At 31.7% G+C, this 18700-nt stretch overlaps 1 protein-coding gene across 1 annotated transcript in view; it reads right to left on the bottom strand.

Annotated features, from left to right (window-relative positions):
- Window positions 1–14814, bottom strand: part of LOC111630034 (protein CLEC16A homolog) — a 75812-nt gene extending 60998 nt beyond the window's left edge. The window contains exons 1-4 of the mRNA XM_023374036.1: window positions 14629–14814; window positions 7768–7896; window positions 7027–7155; window positions 3527–3669 (exon numbers count right to left, since the gene is read on the bottom strand). Coding sequence (XP_023229804.1) covers window positions 3527–3669; window positions 7027–7155; window positions 7768–7896; window positions 14629–14702 — 475 coding nt within the window. The 5' untranslated portion in view covers window positions 14703–14814. The remainder of the gene's footprint in view (window positions 1–3526; window positions 3670–7026; window positions 7156–7767; window positions 7897–14628) is intronic.
- Between the last annotated feature and the right edge of the window lie 3886 nt (window positions 14815–18700).

Raw genomic sequence — 18700 nt, 5'->3', positions numbered from 1 at the left:
TTTTTTTGGCCTCGAGGATCGTCCCCGAAAGCCTGCTGAATCTTGCGAATGATTTACACTAGGGTATGGTCAAGGTTTTTGGCAAAATTTGATGTAATACCGCTGCTCGCGTTGTTCAGTCATTTTTCAGCTTAGTGGAATCCGACGAGAGCGCTCTACATGACCTCACTCATAGGCCGATTGCCAACGACTGACGCTTCCTGCAGGCGGGAAAAAATTCAGAGATGTGCATGATTGTCCCCTCCACAACTCCACCAAAGGAGGCCTCTCGCGCATCATTGGTTTACGCGGAAAAAAATAAGGTCCGATACTTTTTGAACAGACCTTGTATATATAGAGTTGTCAAAATCAAACTTTCCCAACACAGAAGACGCTGGAGTATATTCTACTGCTCAAAATGAAACATTTGGACAACAGATATTTCAAATGATGTGCTCGCCATCTATTAAATAAAAATTTTTCATATAAAAAGTCACTGATAAATAGCGTTGGAGTTGTCCAAACCTGTTCCATTATTGGAGAATAGTATCTTAACATGCTAATGACTTTTCAATACCAGAGCTTCAACAAAGCCTTCAAGATACCATATTCATGAAAGATGGTGCACCATCCCACATCCCTCATTCTGTTCAAAGTGTGTTAAGGCAGACTTTCATGAATGAACGGGTGATCCCAACAGCTTGGCCAGATTTTACCTCATATGACTTCTGGCTAAGGGGTTTTTTGAAAGACCAGGTCTCTCGTGAAAGATATGCATTTGCATTAGATCTAATGGAAGAGTTCATCAGCATGTTCTTGTGACTAAAGAAGACTCATCGCATTCAGCAGTGGAAAACATGCTTTAGTGTATGGAGCATATATTGAACATTTGTAACTGTGATTTGCATAGCACCAGCATCAACTATCTATTAGTGATTTTTTGTCCAAAAATTTTTTTATTTAATAAATGGTGAGTGCATTATCTGAAGTACCTGTTGTCCAAATGTTTCATTTCAACCAGCAGATCACTCTCCAGAACTCTGAGTTAGGTTAGTTTAATTTCAATAACCCTGTATTATTTACATTTTTAGTACACAAGTAACTTTCAGTTAACTTTTCAAGAAAATTTTTTTCACACAGTACATATAAGTTTTCATTAAAAATTTATTTAACTTGTAATTTATTGATATAAATACAGTAAAGCTCTTTATACATCACATAGCTCAAAAAATTGTTTTGTTGATTATTTATGTTAAAAGCATGAATTCTCTTGGAATTTCAGTGTATTTTTACATTGCATGAATTCTTGTTTATGCACATTTTCTCAAATTAACTCTTGCATAAATCATGCCCACTCATTAAATCATCATTTCATTAATTTATATGGTTTAATTGTTTATTGGTTTTAATATTTGTATCATCAACAGTCCATCTTTGTTTAAATTGTAAGAGCAAAACATAAGTTAATACAAATTTTACAAAATCAGAAATGCTACATGTTCTTGAATATGAAATTCTCAAGGGCATGCATTATCTGAATTATCTCAAGTACCAGATACAAAAATTTCTACAGTATTCTGCACTAATTTCAACTAGTCTATGAACTTTTTATAGATTTTTTTCATAGCTTCTTGATAAAAAGCACTAGTTCAGCATTAATACGATTTTTCTTAATGCTGAACTCAGTGCTTTTTATCAAGAAGCTATACAATTTTGGCGCGAGTTTTATTTATTTATCTAGATTTTTTCATGCTTAATAGCACTTGAATTGATGAGATAAAGCAATCTGCTGAGGAAAGTGTCTTCCAGGAAGACTTGTGAGACACTAAAAACTTCACATGGTCAGCTACCTGGTGGATGGGTACATTTCTGATTAAAATTTTAGTTACATTTATGAATCTTAATTGCTAGATATTCTTTAAACATTTTTAGATATGAATGAAAATTATAAAGTTTATTCAGAAAAGTGTTTTTATCAATTTCTTTCCAGAAAGAGTAAAGCAAAATAATGTTTCTCTTAATCTAGTCTAAATTTCAGAGAATTATTTGAATTTTGTTAATTAAATTCACTTTTTTTTAATGCTTAACAAATTTAATTTTATACTGTAGACAAAAAACTATAGAATAGGAAAATTATTTTGATATGAAAATACAAGAGACATTGACTCTTACAGTGAGTAATATGTGCAGAATATCTTAGTCTATGATTTAGTTATAATATCCTAAAAATCACAAAAGGATTAAGTTATTTTTTATGAGATACAGTTTTAACATTAATACAAAAAAATTTATAGGAATCTCCTGAAATAAATGAAATCAGTGTCTTTTTAAAAATAGTAAATTTCGAATGTTGTTAAAGTAAATAGATTTCAACATATTTATCTATACTAATATTATAAAGAGGTAATGTTTGTAAGTAAGTAAGTATGTAAGTAAGTATGTATGTATGTAAGTATGTATGTAAGTAAGTATGTATGTATGTATGTATGTATGTATGTTTGCAGCATGTAATCTCCGAAACTACTCATCCGATTTCAAAAATTCTTTCATCAATATTTAGAATGGAACCTCAGGGTGGACATAGGCTGTATATTATTTCGTCAAACATTCATGTAAATTAAAATATATAATCTAGGTTAAGGCTTTTATGTCCAACAGATGGCGCTACGAGTACGACGCCCTAAGTTTGCTTTTCTGTGAGGCATTATGCTTTTCTGTGAAAATGAACTAAAGCAGATCATCTTCTATCTATCTATATAAATAAAAATGTAATGTTCGTTTGTTCCTACCGATTCCTTTGAAATTTTGACACAACGCTGCATTCGAATACGCATGTGTTTTTATATAATATACGTGTCGAAATTCCCCCCACTGAAGGGAGATGGTTAGGATTAAGGCTTACTGTAAAGAACTCTGCTTCTATTTATACTATTTTAGATGCGGTTTTTTGCATTTTAATAGGGTATGTAACAGAATGTACAGTAAGAAGAAATTTTTCGAAAAATTCTCCCCCACGGGGAAGCGTTATAAATTTATAATAGATACATTTTGAGCCACAACAATGCATGGCGGGGTCTGCTAGTTAACAAATAAAAGGATTAGTATTATTAAAAAATAATGACATTCAGAAGAATTATAATATAAATAATTACAGTTGTGATCCAGTTGTATACCAGCTACAACCACCAAAGTGCATTAAAAATACTACCTCAGTATCCTATAAAAAGGCTCACAACATTCAGAATTTCCGGTGTATCTGTTGTTTGGAGATCTTCAAATGTCAAGCATGTCTGTATGACAGGAGTCAAAGACACTATGCACAGCTGATGGAGTTTTAGAAAAGCTGCAAAATTTGGTTGCGGAGGAGGATGACCATCTGGGACATTGTGACCTAATCATAAAGAGATTTTGGAACAGTGGATACTTAAAGACACATACATGGGATGCCTAGAGTCTGCTTACATCACACAGAGCAGTAGGAGAGATGTTAGTCTGATCACAAGATACAGCTGGAAATCTTGCTACAGAATTCTGCCTCTTCACATACCATCTACAGGGCTAGCAGAAGCAAATTTGCACATAAGGCAACTGTTGTGCATCTTGTCATTAGCAGAAACATCATTTGCAGTGGTGCTATGACAGAAGTGTGGATCTATGGATTGACAGAGTACTGTCTTTAGTGATGAATCTCTTTAGGAAAAGACAATCAGTTTGTTAGAGTGTGGAGGACCACTGGTAAACACTTAAATCTCATGTTTACTGTTGATCATCATGACAGGAAAGCCTCCATCTCATATGACAGTTGATCATCCCTACTAGTGGACTGAGGGATATTGACAACACAGATACATTCAGGAAATCTTTCACCCTCATATGCTGTCTTTCATAGAAAGGCTGCAAGCAGTCATTTTCTAGCAAGATAATGGTCAACTGCAGACAGTTAGGGTTTCTGAGAAAGGTCTGTCACTTTTCTACACTTCCTTGGCCTGTCAGATCCTCAGGTTTATCACCCATCAAGTATTTGTCAGTCCTGCAGATGAAACCTCAGTTTTGACCATCTATAAGTATAAGGTATCTGGAGAGAACTTGCAACATATGTCATATGGTACTTGTAAGCCTCCACGCCTGCATCACCTCATGAATACAGCCAAGTCCTGCAAGATGCTAATGGGTCTTTTTTAAATTGTACCACTGTTCCATAGGAAATTGTCCCTTTGCTATGATATTGTAATCACTTATTACCATCATTATTATGTGATCACAGAGTCAAGCCTCTTTGGCACCTTGTCAGGACTGACACCACTGTGACCGTAGGGTCAGAGCCTCTTTGGCACCCTGTCAGGACTGACACCAATGTGTAAAAAATGTAAACCATTCAGGTCCAAAGTACTGACACCACTGTCAGTACTTTGGACCTGAATGGCGGCAGGAGAGAATCAGAAGAAGTATACTCCACAAATTATCATTTAACAAAAATACCTGTTTATTGTTAGATAGTATTTACAAATTCTATGAGATACTGGTTACAAGTTTCCAACATTCAGAAACTTAGCCCAATGGCTAAAAGTAAGTTAGACACTTAGCACAATTGCTAAAGGGATATATGGAGATATATCCAACACGACCCTGACCGAGAGAGAGCTCACAGTAAGTTCAAGATATGGTAAATACTAGTGATGTAACGAATATTCGGTTACTATTCGGTATTCAGCCTATTTTTCACTATTCGGCCGAATACCGAATATTTAATCACTATTCGGCCGAATACCGAATATTTAATCACTATTCGGCCGAATACCGAATACCTAAAAACAGGAGTTATAAACAACAAAAACACAGTAAATTAATCATTTTGGTATTTAGAGTTAATTTTATAGAGTTAGTGTCGTTTGTTTATATGAAAAAGGGTTGATGACAACTGCCCTGACTTGTTGTCACCCCCCCTTTTTATTAGGGGACTCCTCCTGGGTTTTTCCCATGACTTCGTTAGGAGGTTTAGTACATCGTGGCCAATAGTCACATTTTCACTCGTTGATTCCAGGTGACACATTCGATGTATCATCATTATAAGGAAATAAGTTCGTGGGAAAATAGATTAACACAACAAATTTGGCTCTCACAATTCTGTTCACACTAATAATATTTCATTTGATTCCAATACAGTGTTAGTGCATAGTGCATAACTTTTTTAAATCAATGATTATACAAAAATCTTTATATATAATATATATATAATTGCACATGTTACATGGACAAAGTGTACACCATACACATTAATGTGCAAAAGCACAAACTTGACAAAAAAAAATTTTCCAAAACTTTTTGAAAGAAACAAAAGAAAATAAGTTCAAATATTCCTGTATACAAAATACAATTGTTTTTTGTCAACTAGCAGGAAGTGATTCTATTTCCCAAGGACTTGCTTCCTTGTCTTGAGATGACACATCATTTGAATTCGTCACTTTTGACTTATCGAGAACATAACATCAAAAATCATTATTGGATTAACCAACCAACCTTACCTAAAAAGGGCATTGAAATTAAAGGGGAGTGCCTCCAAATAAAAAAAAAGATCAATGACGACAAGAGAGTTGGTCCTTTATTTCCAGTTTGCCCATCATCGAGTGTTCACTCCAGATTTGGACACACTGCCTTATCAAAATCCTCGCCATTGATTGCTGCCAGGGACCAGATCCAACCTGCCAGGTGCCCATACCAACATCTTATTAAACAAAGCTCATCCTACCTGCTAAATGGCAATACCATTTTCCTACAGGACAAGTCCACCTGCAAATGTACAAATCTCCTCAAGAAGCTTACAACTTCAGGTATTTAACAACTCAAGACCACATAAACTCTCTCTCTCTCATGGTTGGGAACCTGCTATGATAGTCCTAATATCTCTATATTTGAAAATCCTCACAAACCTCCTATACCTATAAGAATATGTATAATCCTATGTAAATAAACAGGTAGTAATTTTGCTAAACAAGTTGTGGAGTGCACTTCTTTTGAGTCTCTCGGTCTGAACACATATGCAGACGACTGCTTGCATGTAAACAATAATTAGTGACCATAGTGGTTTCTGTGTCTATCCATAAGACACAGTGGTGTCAGAATCCTGATGTGGTATCAACAAAGTGGTGCCAACCCTTCGGTCAAGTGATGCCAAAGCATAGAGGGCACTTGCACATTGTCACAAATGCAAGCTAAAATAAAAATACTTTTATTTTAGTTTGCATTAATATATAGTGTACACTTTGACCATCTTAATTTTATCTCTTATATCATTTGCGTCACTATGCATGGTGTAAGTGTGTTGCTTTTCAGAAAGTGTTTTGTCGGAAACCATTTATAAAAAGACCATGTTATCTCTCACTGAAATGCCCTCAAACAATTTAAAACAAAAAAATTATATAAGCAAAAAAAAAAAAAAAAATAGCTGTTGGTAGAAAATCGTAATAGGAAATATCACTAGTATAATCAAGTAAACTTCTCAACTTGAAATTTTGAAAGTAAATTGTTTGGATGTATTTTGAATATAAACCATTACTATTATTTTAAACAAACAAAAAGAATTCAACTAAACAAATCAACATATATATTATGCTGTGATGATATTCATTTACTTTAATTTACAATGATATGATAAAATAAGTCAAACAACTAGCGTATTATATTGGGGTATTTATTCGCAATTCTTTTTAAATTAATTTCTAAATAATTTGTCATCACAGGGAGGCATTAGGCACCATCTCTTATTACTTTTAATAATTTAGAAAGTTCTGTAATCTGGTAGTTGTTTGGCTTATTAATCATATATCAGGTTTCAAGATGTTTGTATATGTAATAAATTGCCAAACAATCGCCTAATATCGGGCAACTATATGGCTAATTAAATGATTAGAATAAAGTAATTTGTCATTAGAGGTAGGCATTAGGTGTTTGTATATGTAGATATAATAAAATATTGTGCAAAGTATTTTTGTATGTAAAATAATAGAATCTTTAAATTTTTATAGAATTATACAGAATTCAAGTACTTACTCAAAAACTGTGCTATCATTTTGATCGCCCCATATAAGTATTTCTGCAATTGATCTTAATGTTTCAACTAATAATCCTTTGTTCTGTTCTGTAACTGTTTGGTTTTTTGATAATAACTGATAAAGAAACCTAAATAAGAGAGAAACAGGTTAAATATAATATATTTCATACAGATTTTCATATAATTTACAATAAAAAATTTAGAAATGCTATTAACAATCATAACTTTCTTTTAACAATTANTACAAAATCATATTTTATTTATTTAAATCTGTATCCTGTTTTACATTAAATAACTCTAATGTGAATAAAAACTGCTTTATTGAATTTCACTTTTATTGAATATAATTTAATTTCAATTTAAATTATTCAACTGAGATCCAATAAAAAAAATTTTGTTATTACAGTAGAGCCTCAAAAACTCGGCCTAATGTGGACCGAAGGGTGGCTGAGTTTGTGAAAATGCCAGGTTATTGAAAATGGGGTTAAAAAAGGATAAATATGTGTGTTTCCTCAGAAAATATTGTACTGTACCTGTATGTATTGTTTGCTTGAGAATACAACAAAGAATAAACTGCCCAAATACCCTTAAACAAAGGAAAAGTATGTCCTTTATGAAGGAATAGAGCCTTTACTACATGAAAATGAAAATTAATGAATANTATTGTGCAAAGTATTTTTGTATGTAAAATAATAGAATCTTTAAATTTTTATAGAATTATACAGAATTCAAGTACTTACTCAAAAACTGTGCTATCATTTTGATCGCCCCATATAAGTATTTCTGCAATTGATCTTAATGTTTCAACTAATAATCCTTTGTTCTGTTCTGTAACTGTTTGGTTTTTTGATAATAACTGATAAAGAAACCTAAATAAGAGAGAAACAGGTTAAATATAATATATTTCATACAGATTTTCATATAATTTACAATAAAAAATTTAGAAATGCTATTAACAATCATAACTTTCTTTTAACAATTACATTTAAATTTTATAAATTTAGTTAAGATTTTGTAAACAAAATTTATATCTATTAAAACATCTACTTTCTCATTTTTAAATTATCATTGCTGAAATAAACACACATTAAGTTTTAAAAAGTCCAGTAATGAGTTGCATAACTTTCTCAGCTGTTATGAAAAAATTACTTTTATACTATTAATTATAATAAATAAAACTGTATATAATGGTATCTACTATAAAATTTTATTATAAAATGGTAAAAAGCTTAATTTTGAGAGTAGAGACAAGCTTTATAAAAAAACTGTAAATACAGTAGAGCCTCAAAAACTCGGCCTAATGTGGACTGAAGGGTGGCCGAGTTTGTGAAAATGCTGGGTTATCGGGAATGGGATTAAAAAAGGATAAATATGCGTGTTTCCTCAGAAAATATTGTACTGTACTTGTATGTATTGTTTGCTTGAAAATACAACAGAGAATAAACTGCCCAAATATCCTTAAACAAAGGAAAAGTACATCCTTTATGAAGGCATAGAGCCTTTACTACATGAAAATGAAAATTAATGAATACACAGTGTACAGTAATTTACCTGATAAGACAGACCTTAGAAAAATACTTTATGAGTCATAAAGCTGTCTATAATGAAAATTAATTAACTAAGGATTTTTTGCCCTGCCAGGGTGTTGCCGAGTTATCCGGAGTGCCGGGTTATTGAGTGCCGAGTTTTCGAGGCTCTACTGTATTAATAATGAGTAAAATCATTACACTTGAATCCTCTCAAGATGACACAACACCTTCTATCTCTCTATCTCCTTGGCCTTTTTAACAATAAAAATTTAATAGTATCAATGCCCTTATACACAGCTACCATGCCAAATTTTATTTCTTAATTTAATCTTTATCCCATCCTGAGATATTAAACAAAATAGATGCCAACACACATCTACGGAAATTTTTTCTCCATATTTTTGACTTCTTTTGGTTCAGGAAATCTCAAAATATGAAGATTTGCAAAAAAAAAAACCCAGAGGGTCAAACTTAACACAATTCCAATAATTTCTATGGCTATATATACATAACAGCCAAGAAAGAAAAAAAAATAATTATATAAATTAATTAAAATTATCATTTAAATATTTAAAAAACACTATTATTGCTTAATTATAGTGCCGTCTCACTAATTTGAGCCTGTGCCAGTCCAAACACAATTTAATCCAAATCAAGTTTATTCACTTTTCTGTTAAACATTCCAGACTACATCAAAGAAATCATAGATTTAAAAAAAATCTGTATAATTAATGTGTTCTAAACTCCATCCCCATGAAGTCAGAATCTGGTGTATACCAGATTCCTTCACTAGCAGGAAATTTGAATTAAGCTACCTATTATTATATACTACAGAATGTATGCGGCCGGATGGCCGAGCGGTCAAGGTGGTAGCCTACCGCTCTGGGAAACCAGGGTTCGAATCCGAATGGGTCGAAAAATCCCCAGGAATTTTTCGGGGGTGGTCCGTTCGGATATGTTGGGCCCCATCCCTCACCACCCGGCAGCCCCATTGTGGGTCTGGCTGAACCCATAACGGGCTTGAATTAAGAGGCCCTCTTAGTGACCACAGGGCGGAAAGAGTTAAAAAAAAAAAACTACAGAATGTATAGCTAATAATATAGGTAGGCTATCTACAAGGACAAAGAAATTAATATCTTTAACAATAAAATAGTGTTTAAAATATAATGGAAATGATTACTGCTTTATGCTTAATAGAAATCTGGACAGTATAAAATTATTCAGCACCATCATCTGATGATTTAATGGAACTGTTGTCATAGTGTTAATTACAATGCTATTGAAGTGATTATTGACATTGTTGTCTAGCTGTCACATTTTTTTCTTCTTCTGTCACATGCTTTACACAACTAGCTCAATCTTGTAGTTGCATTCTGTTTACTTCTTTACAGAATAGGCCTTCACATTGACTAATTAAAAAAATTTATTTTCATAGATCACAAATCCTTAACATTACCCAAAATCAGTTCAATCAGGTTCAGCATGCAGTGGTTTATGGCAGTAGTCATAACACACACCTGCCAGTTGGGCTATATTGTGAATTCAGTACCCTTCAAACTTATGATGAACTGAATGAACAATGTCCAACAACTATAATTATCATGTTGTCCCTAAAAGGAATGCCTTTGTTATGAAGTCATGCTTTGATGTCTTGCTTCTTTCAACTTCTGACAATTTTTCTAATCTGACAATGATAAGATAATGCACCTTATCACTCTGTCAAATTAGAAAAAAATGTCAGTGATAAGATGCATTATCCATCAAGATTAAACTATTTTGTTTCTAAATTTGGTAGGAGCTGTTTTTGAAATTTTTCTTCAAATAATTTGCCATTCATTTCATTGTGACATCATTGTTGTTTGTTTTAATTTCAAAAATTAATAAAGCATTTTCAATGAAAACATATTCACTTCCTGCATGGACAACAGCAAAATGTTTACCTTTTCTCAATGGAATTTCTGACACAACAGGCACAGCATCCAAACATGGCAGTTTTCTTGTACAGTTCTTGTACAAACAAATCTTGTACAGTTTGCACAGCATCCAAACATGGCAAACAACGTGACCTGTGTTGACCTAAGTTTCATCAAGCTGATATATTTTTTTCCCTTGTTGTCAAAACTCTCTTATTTTCTGAAGATAGGAATGGTGCCACTAAGATTCTGTGGTCTTCAAAAAGAATTGTTGAACTGAATTGAAAGGTTCTTGATTTCTTTTTACATATGCAAATCCCAACTCCTTCATCAGATGTTTCATGGAAGTTTGGCCTAAATTTGACAATCAGGATCAGAATTTATTGCAAACATTACCTTTTTACAGCAGGAATTTCATCTGTAATAAAAAAAAACTCATGAATGACAATATGAGTTTTTTTATTACAGATGACTTCAAAAACAAATGACTACAAACATCTCTGTTGAGCAAATCAAAGTGGTAGAAATGAGGCTTCCAGTTTTTTTCTTTTTGTTCAGAGAAGATAACATGGGTGATTCCTGGCTTTTGTCATCATTTTGTTTCATTCACTTTTGATTTTCAATACAGTTCAACAGGAAACTAAGTCTGTGACCTGTTTCACACATTCCTTAACATTCCATTTGGGATTTTCATTACGTAACTTCAAATACACATTTAAAATAATTTTCCAATATGTTCTATTAATAGATTTTCCACTTGTTTCTTGTTTCTAATAGTATTTCTTTGGAGATTTATTCATATCACTACTAAATTCATGTTTTAACCTCCAAGTTAAAGAGGAATCCATCATTCTTCTTTCATGGAAAGGATGCTAAACTCAAGTTAAATGCTACTATCACTGGCCACATGGCACTGAGCATGCATGTAATTGTGATAAATTTTTTATTAAGTATTTCTAACTATCATAAGTTTATAAAATACAATACAGTATATTAATTTCAAAACATCAACTTTTTATTCCATTCTTGTTTTAATTATAAAATAATCAAAAATAAACATACTACTACTTATCTATAGTATACAAATTAGGAATGATGAATCAAAATTAATGTATAAATAGAGTGCTCCAAGTGCAAATTTAGCAGCTGGATTGGAGTTTACATATTTTAACTTAAATATATGTACCAAATATAGAATAAAATTTTTAAAATATACATGTTTATTTGTAGACCTATTTGACTTCCTCTGTTTTTACATATAACCTCACTAATCTGAAACTGTCAAATGAAATCTCATTACCATTTACAGAAGAACCGTCACACATGACAAGTCAAATTTTGGTTTTTTACAGCATGAATACAGTAGCTTAGATATTTAATATGGTTAAAGAATAAAGAGTTCAAAAGACAATCTTGTTTAAATGCTCTATCATTAACAGAGATGGATCTACATAGTGACTAATAGGGCTTAAGCCCTCGGCCTCCAGTGTCATGGGTCACAAAAATTGAATTATCATCATAAATTTTTAATACTTTTTCATTAACAATGAGCACTCGATGTATAGTAAAAAATAATTAATAATATAATAATAATGATAATTTATAGTATTATTTGTTTTATTGTAAATGGGGCTCCATTGGACTTCAATAAACCCTAGGCCCTGAAAAACCTAGATCCACCCCTGATCATTAAGGTCTTTTCTTATAAAAAAAAAGGGGGGAAACAATGTTTGTATGTTCTTAAACACAAATACTTTCTGAAAAGCTTTCTATATCAAAATCTATTTTCAAACTTTTCACAATTATATAAGATCATACAGCATCAATTTATTAATGACAGATTACATGCAACAAGTCAATGGTTATCAGAAGAATGGCTATACAATTACTACAAAAATTGATTGGTATACACTTTCATGGCAATTTTTTATATTCTACTTGCTTATAAACAACAATCTAGTAAAGATTTTCAATAATTATCTTCAATAAATGGTGTGATTAATGCATAGTCTCATTTAATATTAAAATGCATAATAAATTAACAAATCATACATTTTGGATTTTGCATTTTATATTTCAACTAGTGAGATATTTACAAGTTTTTTAATAGCTAAATTCTCAAATGTGAATCCAATAAATTTATCAACTATTGGGACTAATCATAGAAAGAAGATATAGAGCTTAGTAGATAAACCATCGTTCAATCCTATACCAAGGTTACATAACCAGTCTTCAGCTTCACGTGGTAGTCTACCACGTGAATTAGTATAAAATTTGATTTATATTACTATTCACAAATTTATATATATTACTCAAAGAACACAATAATATGCATAGTTTTTGTATTAATTATAAATTAATGACAGAAAAATAACTCAGTTTATCTTCAACATGGGATAATGAACTCCTGTTAAAATGAAAAAAGCTTTTATATGATGTCTATTTTGTGCCCATTTTGACCTATGCATCAGAAACAGATACACTAAAAATGAACACAGTAGAATTCAAGCAATGGAAATGAAATTCCTGAGGTTAATTCTATGAAAAACAAGATTAGATAAAATAAGAAATGAAGATATTAGAAACAGATTGGAAGTGCATAGTATTGGTAACAGAATGATGCAATCTAGATTGAAACAGTTTGGACACTTGAAAAGGATGGGGGAGTGATACATGGTGCGGCGCCAAAATCCGGACAAAATTCAATTTCAAATTCCTGCCGTTCTATACCAGTAGATGTTGTGTTTGGCGTTTCAAATATCTTGACACATGTACTAAATCATCATAACCTCAAAACAGCCACAATGTTGAAACCAAGTGTGGAGTATAACCAAAAAGCCACAATTATCGAAAGTGTTTGTGCTGGGCACTTGGCGACAGAAATCATTCTGTTCTTCGGGTACCTGAGACTGACTGTGTGTGATGTCGTCACAAAGTACAATGAGTCAGAGAAGTCCAACGAAGGTTTTACAACACCAGCAAGGAAAACTCACTCGAAGGAGTGCATTGTCAGGACACCCAAAATCATCCAACAGGCTCAGAAGCTGATTTTTGAGGATCCAGGTCAGTCAATTTGAAAATTGTTGTCGGTTGTTGGTGTGAGCAAGAAAACTAAGCATAAAATCATCAAGGAAGACCTTTGCTACAAGTCTTACACAATTAAAATATGTCATTTGATGCAAAATTGGTTGTTGGACAACATTTATATGTTTTGGTTGAAAGAATTCTGACCTCCCAACAGCCCAGATTTGAATCCTTTGGACCTCTATGTATGGAGTGTAGTTGAAAGGGTCACAAACAAGTCCAAACCTCATTGAGAGGCGCTATTGATGCAGCATTCGCCGATATGGACCGTGACACATTAAAGCGCGCCTGTGCATGCTTCAGACCATGAATGGTGGAGGCAGTCATTCAAGCAGGAGGGGAATATATCGAGTAAATGTATTCTTTATTGCCTTACAAACAATGTGGTTAAAAAAAATTTGTAAAACTTTTTGCAATAAAAAATATGTTTGAAAAAAATGTGTAATTTGTCCAGATTTTGGTGCCGCACTCTGTACACTTCCAAGAAATTTTTGATAAACAGTTACAGGGGAAAAGGCCAAGAGTACTTCCAAGAAAGAGTTGGCATGGAGAAAATTGAAAAAGGCAGAGGAAGATCAGACGTAGCAGATTAGGGAAAAATGGACTCGGCCGACCCAACATTTTGTCAAACACCAGACAAACAACTATGATCTTTCATTTTATAAGGCCATGCAACACGTTAATAGATATTTAATGATTAAAAAAATACATTTATCTGGTACTTCTAAGCAACAAGTAGCTAAGTAAATAAACCACCAATCCATATCCAAAAGCAATGGTTCATTTCAACTTAGCTGCTTGTCATCTAGAAGCACCTATAAAAGAGATTTACATTATTTTACTGTAAATTATAGCTAATAAAATGTAATAAAACACTTCAATTTGAATACAAATTATAAATTAGATTCATGTCATGTTTATTAACATTGAAGCAAGAAAATATGTAAAATAAGTTAAATTAATTTAAAATTAAAGGAAAAAAGATTATAAATGGATATTTTTAATGTAATATTTGAGTAAATGAAGCAAAAATTAGGGAAATTTTGAATTTAATTTGACAACTTTTAAAACTCACTTCAGATGCTCTAAAGAGTGAGGATTCTTCGGCTTCCATAATCCTCCGGAAAACCAACCTTTGCCACGAAACATGATCGATACAAAAAACGAAAAAATAATTTAAATATGGTCTGATTTCGCGATTTAACTCGGTCGAAACATTTCCCAAACAGTGCTAGACAGCGTATAGGAAGCCATTTTGATTTCGAAGGGATTGAGTTCCGATAGTTTCGTAATATCGTAATTGCGTAACATGTTATATTAAATGGTATTTATCCATTTAAAATTTTTTAAATTTAAACTGTAGTAATAATATATTAAAAAATAATAATTTATTTGTTTTGTTTAAAATATTTTAGTTTATATAATAATTATTATTTGTAGGGTGCGTAAGTGTCTTTAATCACATGTTAGTGGCCACTCCTTGAAAGTAAACTTTGGAAGATTTTTTTCGTGTCTTCTCCCCAAAAAAAAAACTTTATTAAATTGTTTTAATTATCGGCATTTATAGCATTTTTTATTAGCGCTTTTTCTCCATTTATTAAGGAAAGAAGACCAGCCTGCCATCTGCATCTTTCCCGACTTCAATTCTATCCCGCGGTTCCTCAATTAAAATTTAAGAGAAAGATGAAAATAATACTCCAAAAACACCTTTTTATAACTTAAATGTTAAGTCTGAACATATAAAACAGTTTAAACAAATGAAGAAGATATAATAACGATCAAAAAAGATACAGTGATGAATGTATAGTGTCGTGCGATTTATGGACTTTATAACATGTAATACTTAATACCTCCTTTCTGCCTACGACAGCCATTTCTTTTGCAATTTCTCAGTGATAAAAAAAGAAAGAAAAGCTTGGTCTTCGAGTATTTTCTATTTGCTCAATGATCTAATGCTAATTAAATTCTTGAAGCAATAAAATTCATAAAGGTTCCTTCTAAAACCGCGTGTCCAGGTTTTCGTGAATGAGCTACAAGACCACATAGGGATGAATAATATTATTTTTAAAAAATAAGTGGTTATAATTATTTTAATAAATGAATTTGGAAAGATAAAATACATACTGTGTACACTGTATTTAAGGCGGAATCTCACGGCGACAAAATGAAGGCAACATTGAACGTCGACGATAGATTCAACTATTCATCCATTTTAATTGTCTAGTATCTGTTATACAGCTTTGATATGGGAATTATCATTTGCTCAAAGCAAATATTAGTAATTTTGATGTATTCTCTTTATAAAATTTTTTTCTAGCTCTTTTTCTCCTAAATTATTATTAGCGAGGTTGCGGCCGAAGTTTTCGTCCGTAAAACGTGAACGTCGAACGTCGAGCGCCGCTATCTTGTTAGCGGCGCTCGACGTTCGACGTTCACGTTTTAGAGATGAAAACTTCGGGCGCAACCTCGCTACTATTAGCCAATAGTTTAGTGTCTGTAATGCTATCGTGATGCAGTAACTTGTGTTGACGATAGTAACGACTCGAGGTATAGTCTGGATGAAGTTTTTACTTGTTAAAATGAGTATATTTTAAATTCTTGAAATTGAATTTATGAAATGAAAAGATATTTTTCAATTAGAACATTTAAGCTATGTTTTATATAAAAATACACGAATATTTTTGCGTGCAAGGAGCGCTCGCATTCTAGTTCCGGATGTTTTAAATGTTACTTGCGTGATCCCGTTTGTGTTGAATTTACTAATATAATTCTATTATAAGAAACGGAACTGAAATAATAAATAAACAGCATTTAAACGTGTGTAAACACATTGCATTAAACGAAATAAGTTCATGGTATTTAGAAAGAAAATATTCGCTCAATATCAGACAAATCTACATTAGATTTATGACTCATATTACCATGAACATCATTGATACGGCTTATATATGCCGTCATATAATTAAATTAAACTATCCCTCCAGTATTAAAATAGGCGATTCTTAACGAAAAAATCCTTCTAATTTCAAAAACCACCTTTAAATTTTCTTATCACGCAAAGATCTAAAGATATAGACATACCTTTATACAACGGTACACATACAGAATACAGTATGAATGTATCACATGTATCTGTGAAAATCATTTTAAGGTGGTTTCGTTTCTTTATTTACATTGTTTTGAACATGGCGGATAAATCAAGATGGTAAACTGCTGTATTAGCTGACCTATAATAACTGTATACTGTGACGTGTATACTAAGTACCTTAAACGTCTTGAAAGCTTTATCTTTAAAAATGCTTCTTTATATTAGATCCAAGAGAATATTGATTTCCTTTTGTAGTTCCTCTTACTCTCTTTCACAAGAAACCAGTAGTAGTCTCCCACCATCCGTAGATCCATGAGACCTTGGTATCGTTTTACATTATATATATTATACATGTTTGGATTCAGTGGACATTGAAACGTCGAAAAATGCAAAAAATTCTTCTGTATGTATGGATGTTTGTGCCTGTGGAGCACGAATTTGTTCACTCTGTTTGAAGCTTAATAACTCCCGTGTCTTTTGTCGAAAATTTTCAAAATTTTGCAGTAAGGTTTGTGCATTAGGGGAATTGATTCTATTAAATTTTGATGGTTAAAGGTTGAAGAAGTGGAAGATAGTGTGTCATATCTCGAGTAGGATCGAACTTAATGAAGATTTTACTCGTTATTAGCATTTACAATGTTTATAAAACCGGTCTCTACCCTTAAAATTAACCTTTTTATCATTTTATAATAATTATATAAAAAGTTTTTTTTAATAAAAAATCAAATCAGATGGCGTTACACGCAGTTTTAAATATCATTGCAAGACTCGTTGCTAGATTTTTCATAGATGAAATGGATAGGTGAAACCATTCATCGACATTTCACCACGTTCGTAGCTAACATCTTCAAGAGTTTTGGTAAAAATCGTACTGTACAGTAGCCCTAATTTTACCCTAGCGGCTGAATTTTTAAGTAAATTTTTCCCGAAAATCGAACTGGCATATACAAACTTTGTTGAGAATTTTCCAATAGTTCTTTCTTCAAGAGAGCTCTGAACAGCTACTCAATTGTAATCAGCTGGTATTCGAGCCGTTTATTAAAAAATAATTAAACAAATGTGACTTTTCTCAAGTTTAATTAATTACCAGAGAAATAAAAACAGAAAAACGAAAGGGAATATTTTAAGATTCGTATAAGATTTCGTCTTCTTTAAATGAGTGCCAAACTCGTATCATCTTCTTCATTATCCTCATAGGATGACGCAAATATTCGTATTTAATTCTTCCACTTCCTAATTTATTATTATATTCTATATCTAATAAGCTTAAATAGAGGATATTTATTATTATATTTTCATACACAGCTGAATATTACGCATTATAAATAATTTTTGTTGTGCCACATAATAAGAGATTTATATCTTATTGTTCGAAAAATTGCATAAAATTCGAGTTGTATATTTAAAAAAATATTTTATTTTCGGTTCAATTCTATAAAAATTCAAGTAATCTTTTCAAATTTTTAATTTTATTTCATGCATGCTCGTTCCTAGTCGAACTTGTATCGAGTAATACAAATTCATAAATAAAATTTTATTGAATTTTACATTTTCGTTTCCTCTTACGACTTTCCTCGGATTTATTAAAACTTTTTAGATCAAAACATATATTATTTTCTAAGATATGACGTACTTTACAATAGAATTTTACCTTTTAAAATCTATAAAGGTCAAAATTTCTTTAATTTTCTACTAGAGTATTTAACCGAAATATTACTTATAAATCATAAACATTGCTTGATTTTTTTAAATAAAAAGTTTTAAATATGTTTACATATAATTTAGATACAAATCTATCAACTTAAGTTAAACAGAGCGAGAAAAATTTTAAAGTAAACTATCAATGTAGTTAATGTTTCTATTTTGTCTTTACTTTTTCTAATAATAACAATAATATATATTACATGCAAACAATGTAAACTCGCAAAAAATTCAATAGTTTACAATTTAATAAAAATTTTTATTATGTTAATATTATAAACGAAATGTTTAGTTCTCATCTAACTTTAATAAAAAAGGAGGAAAAATGGCACCATAGTGAGAAACTCCACGTTCCAGA

Source organism: Centruroides sculpturatus, unplaced genomic scaffold (genome assembly GCF_000671375.1).
Source record: "Centruroides sculpturatus isolate CEXI.00-Female unplaced genomic scaffold, Cexi_2.0 scaffold646, whole genome shotgun sequence".
NCBI lineage: Eukaryota > Metazoa > Arthropoda > Arachnida > Scorpiones > Buthidae > Centruroides > Centruroides sculpturatus.
This window is presented reverse-complemented; position numbering and strand designations above follow the sequence as displayed.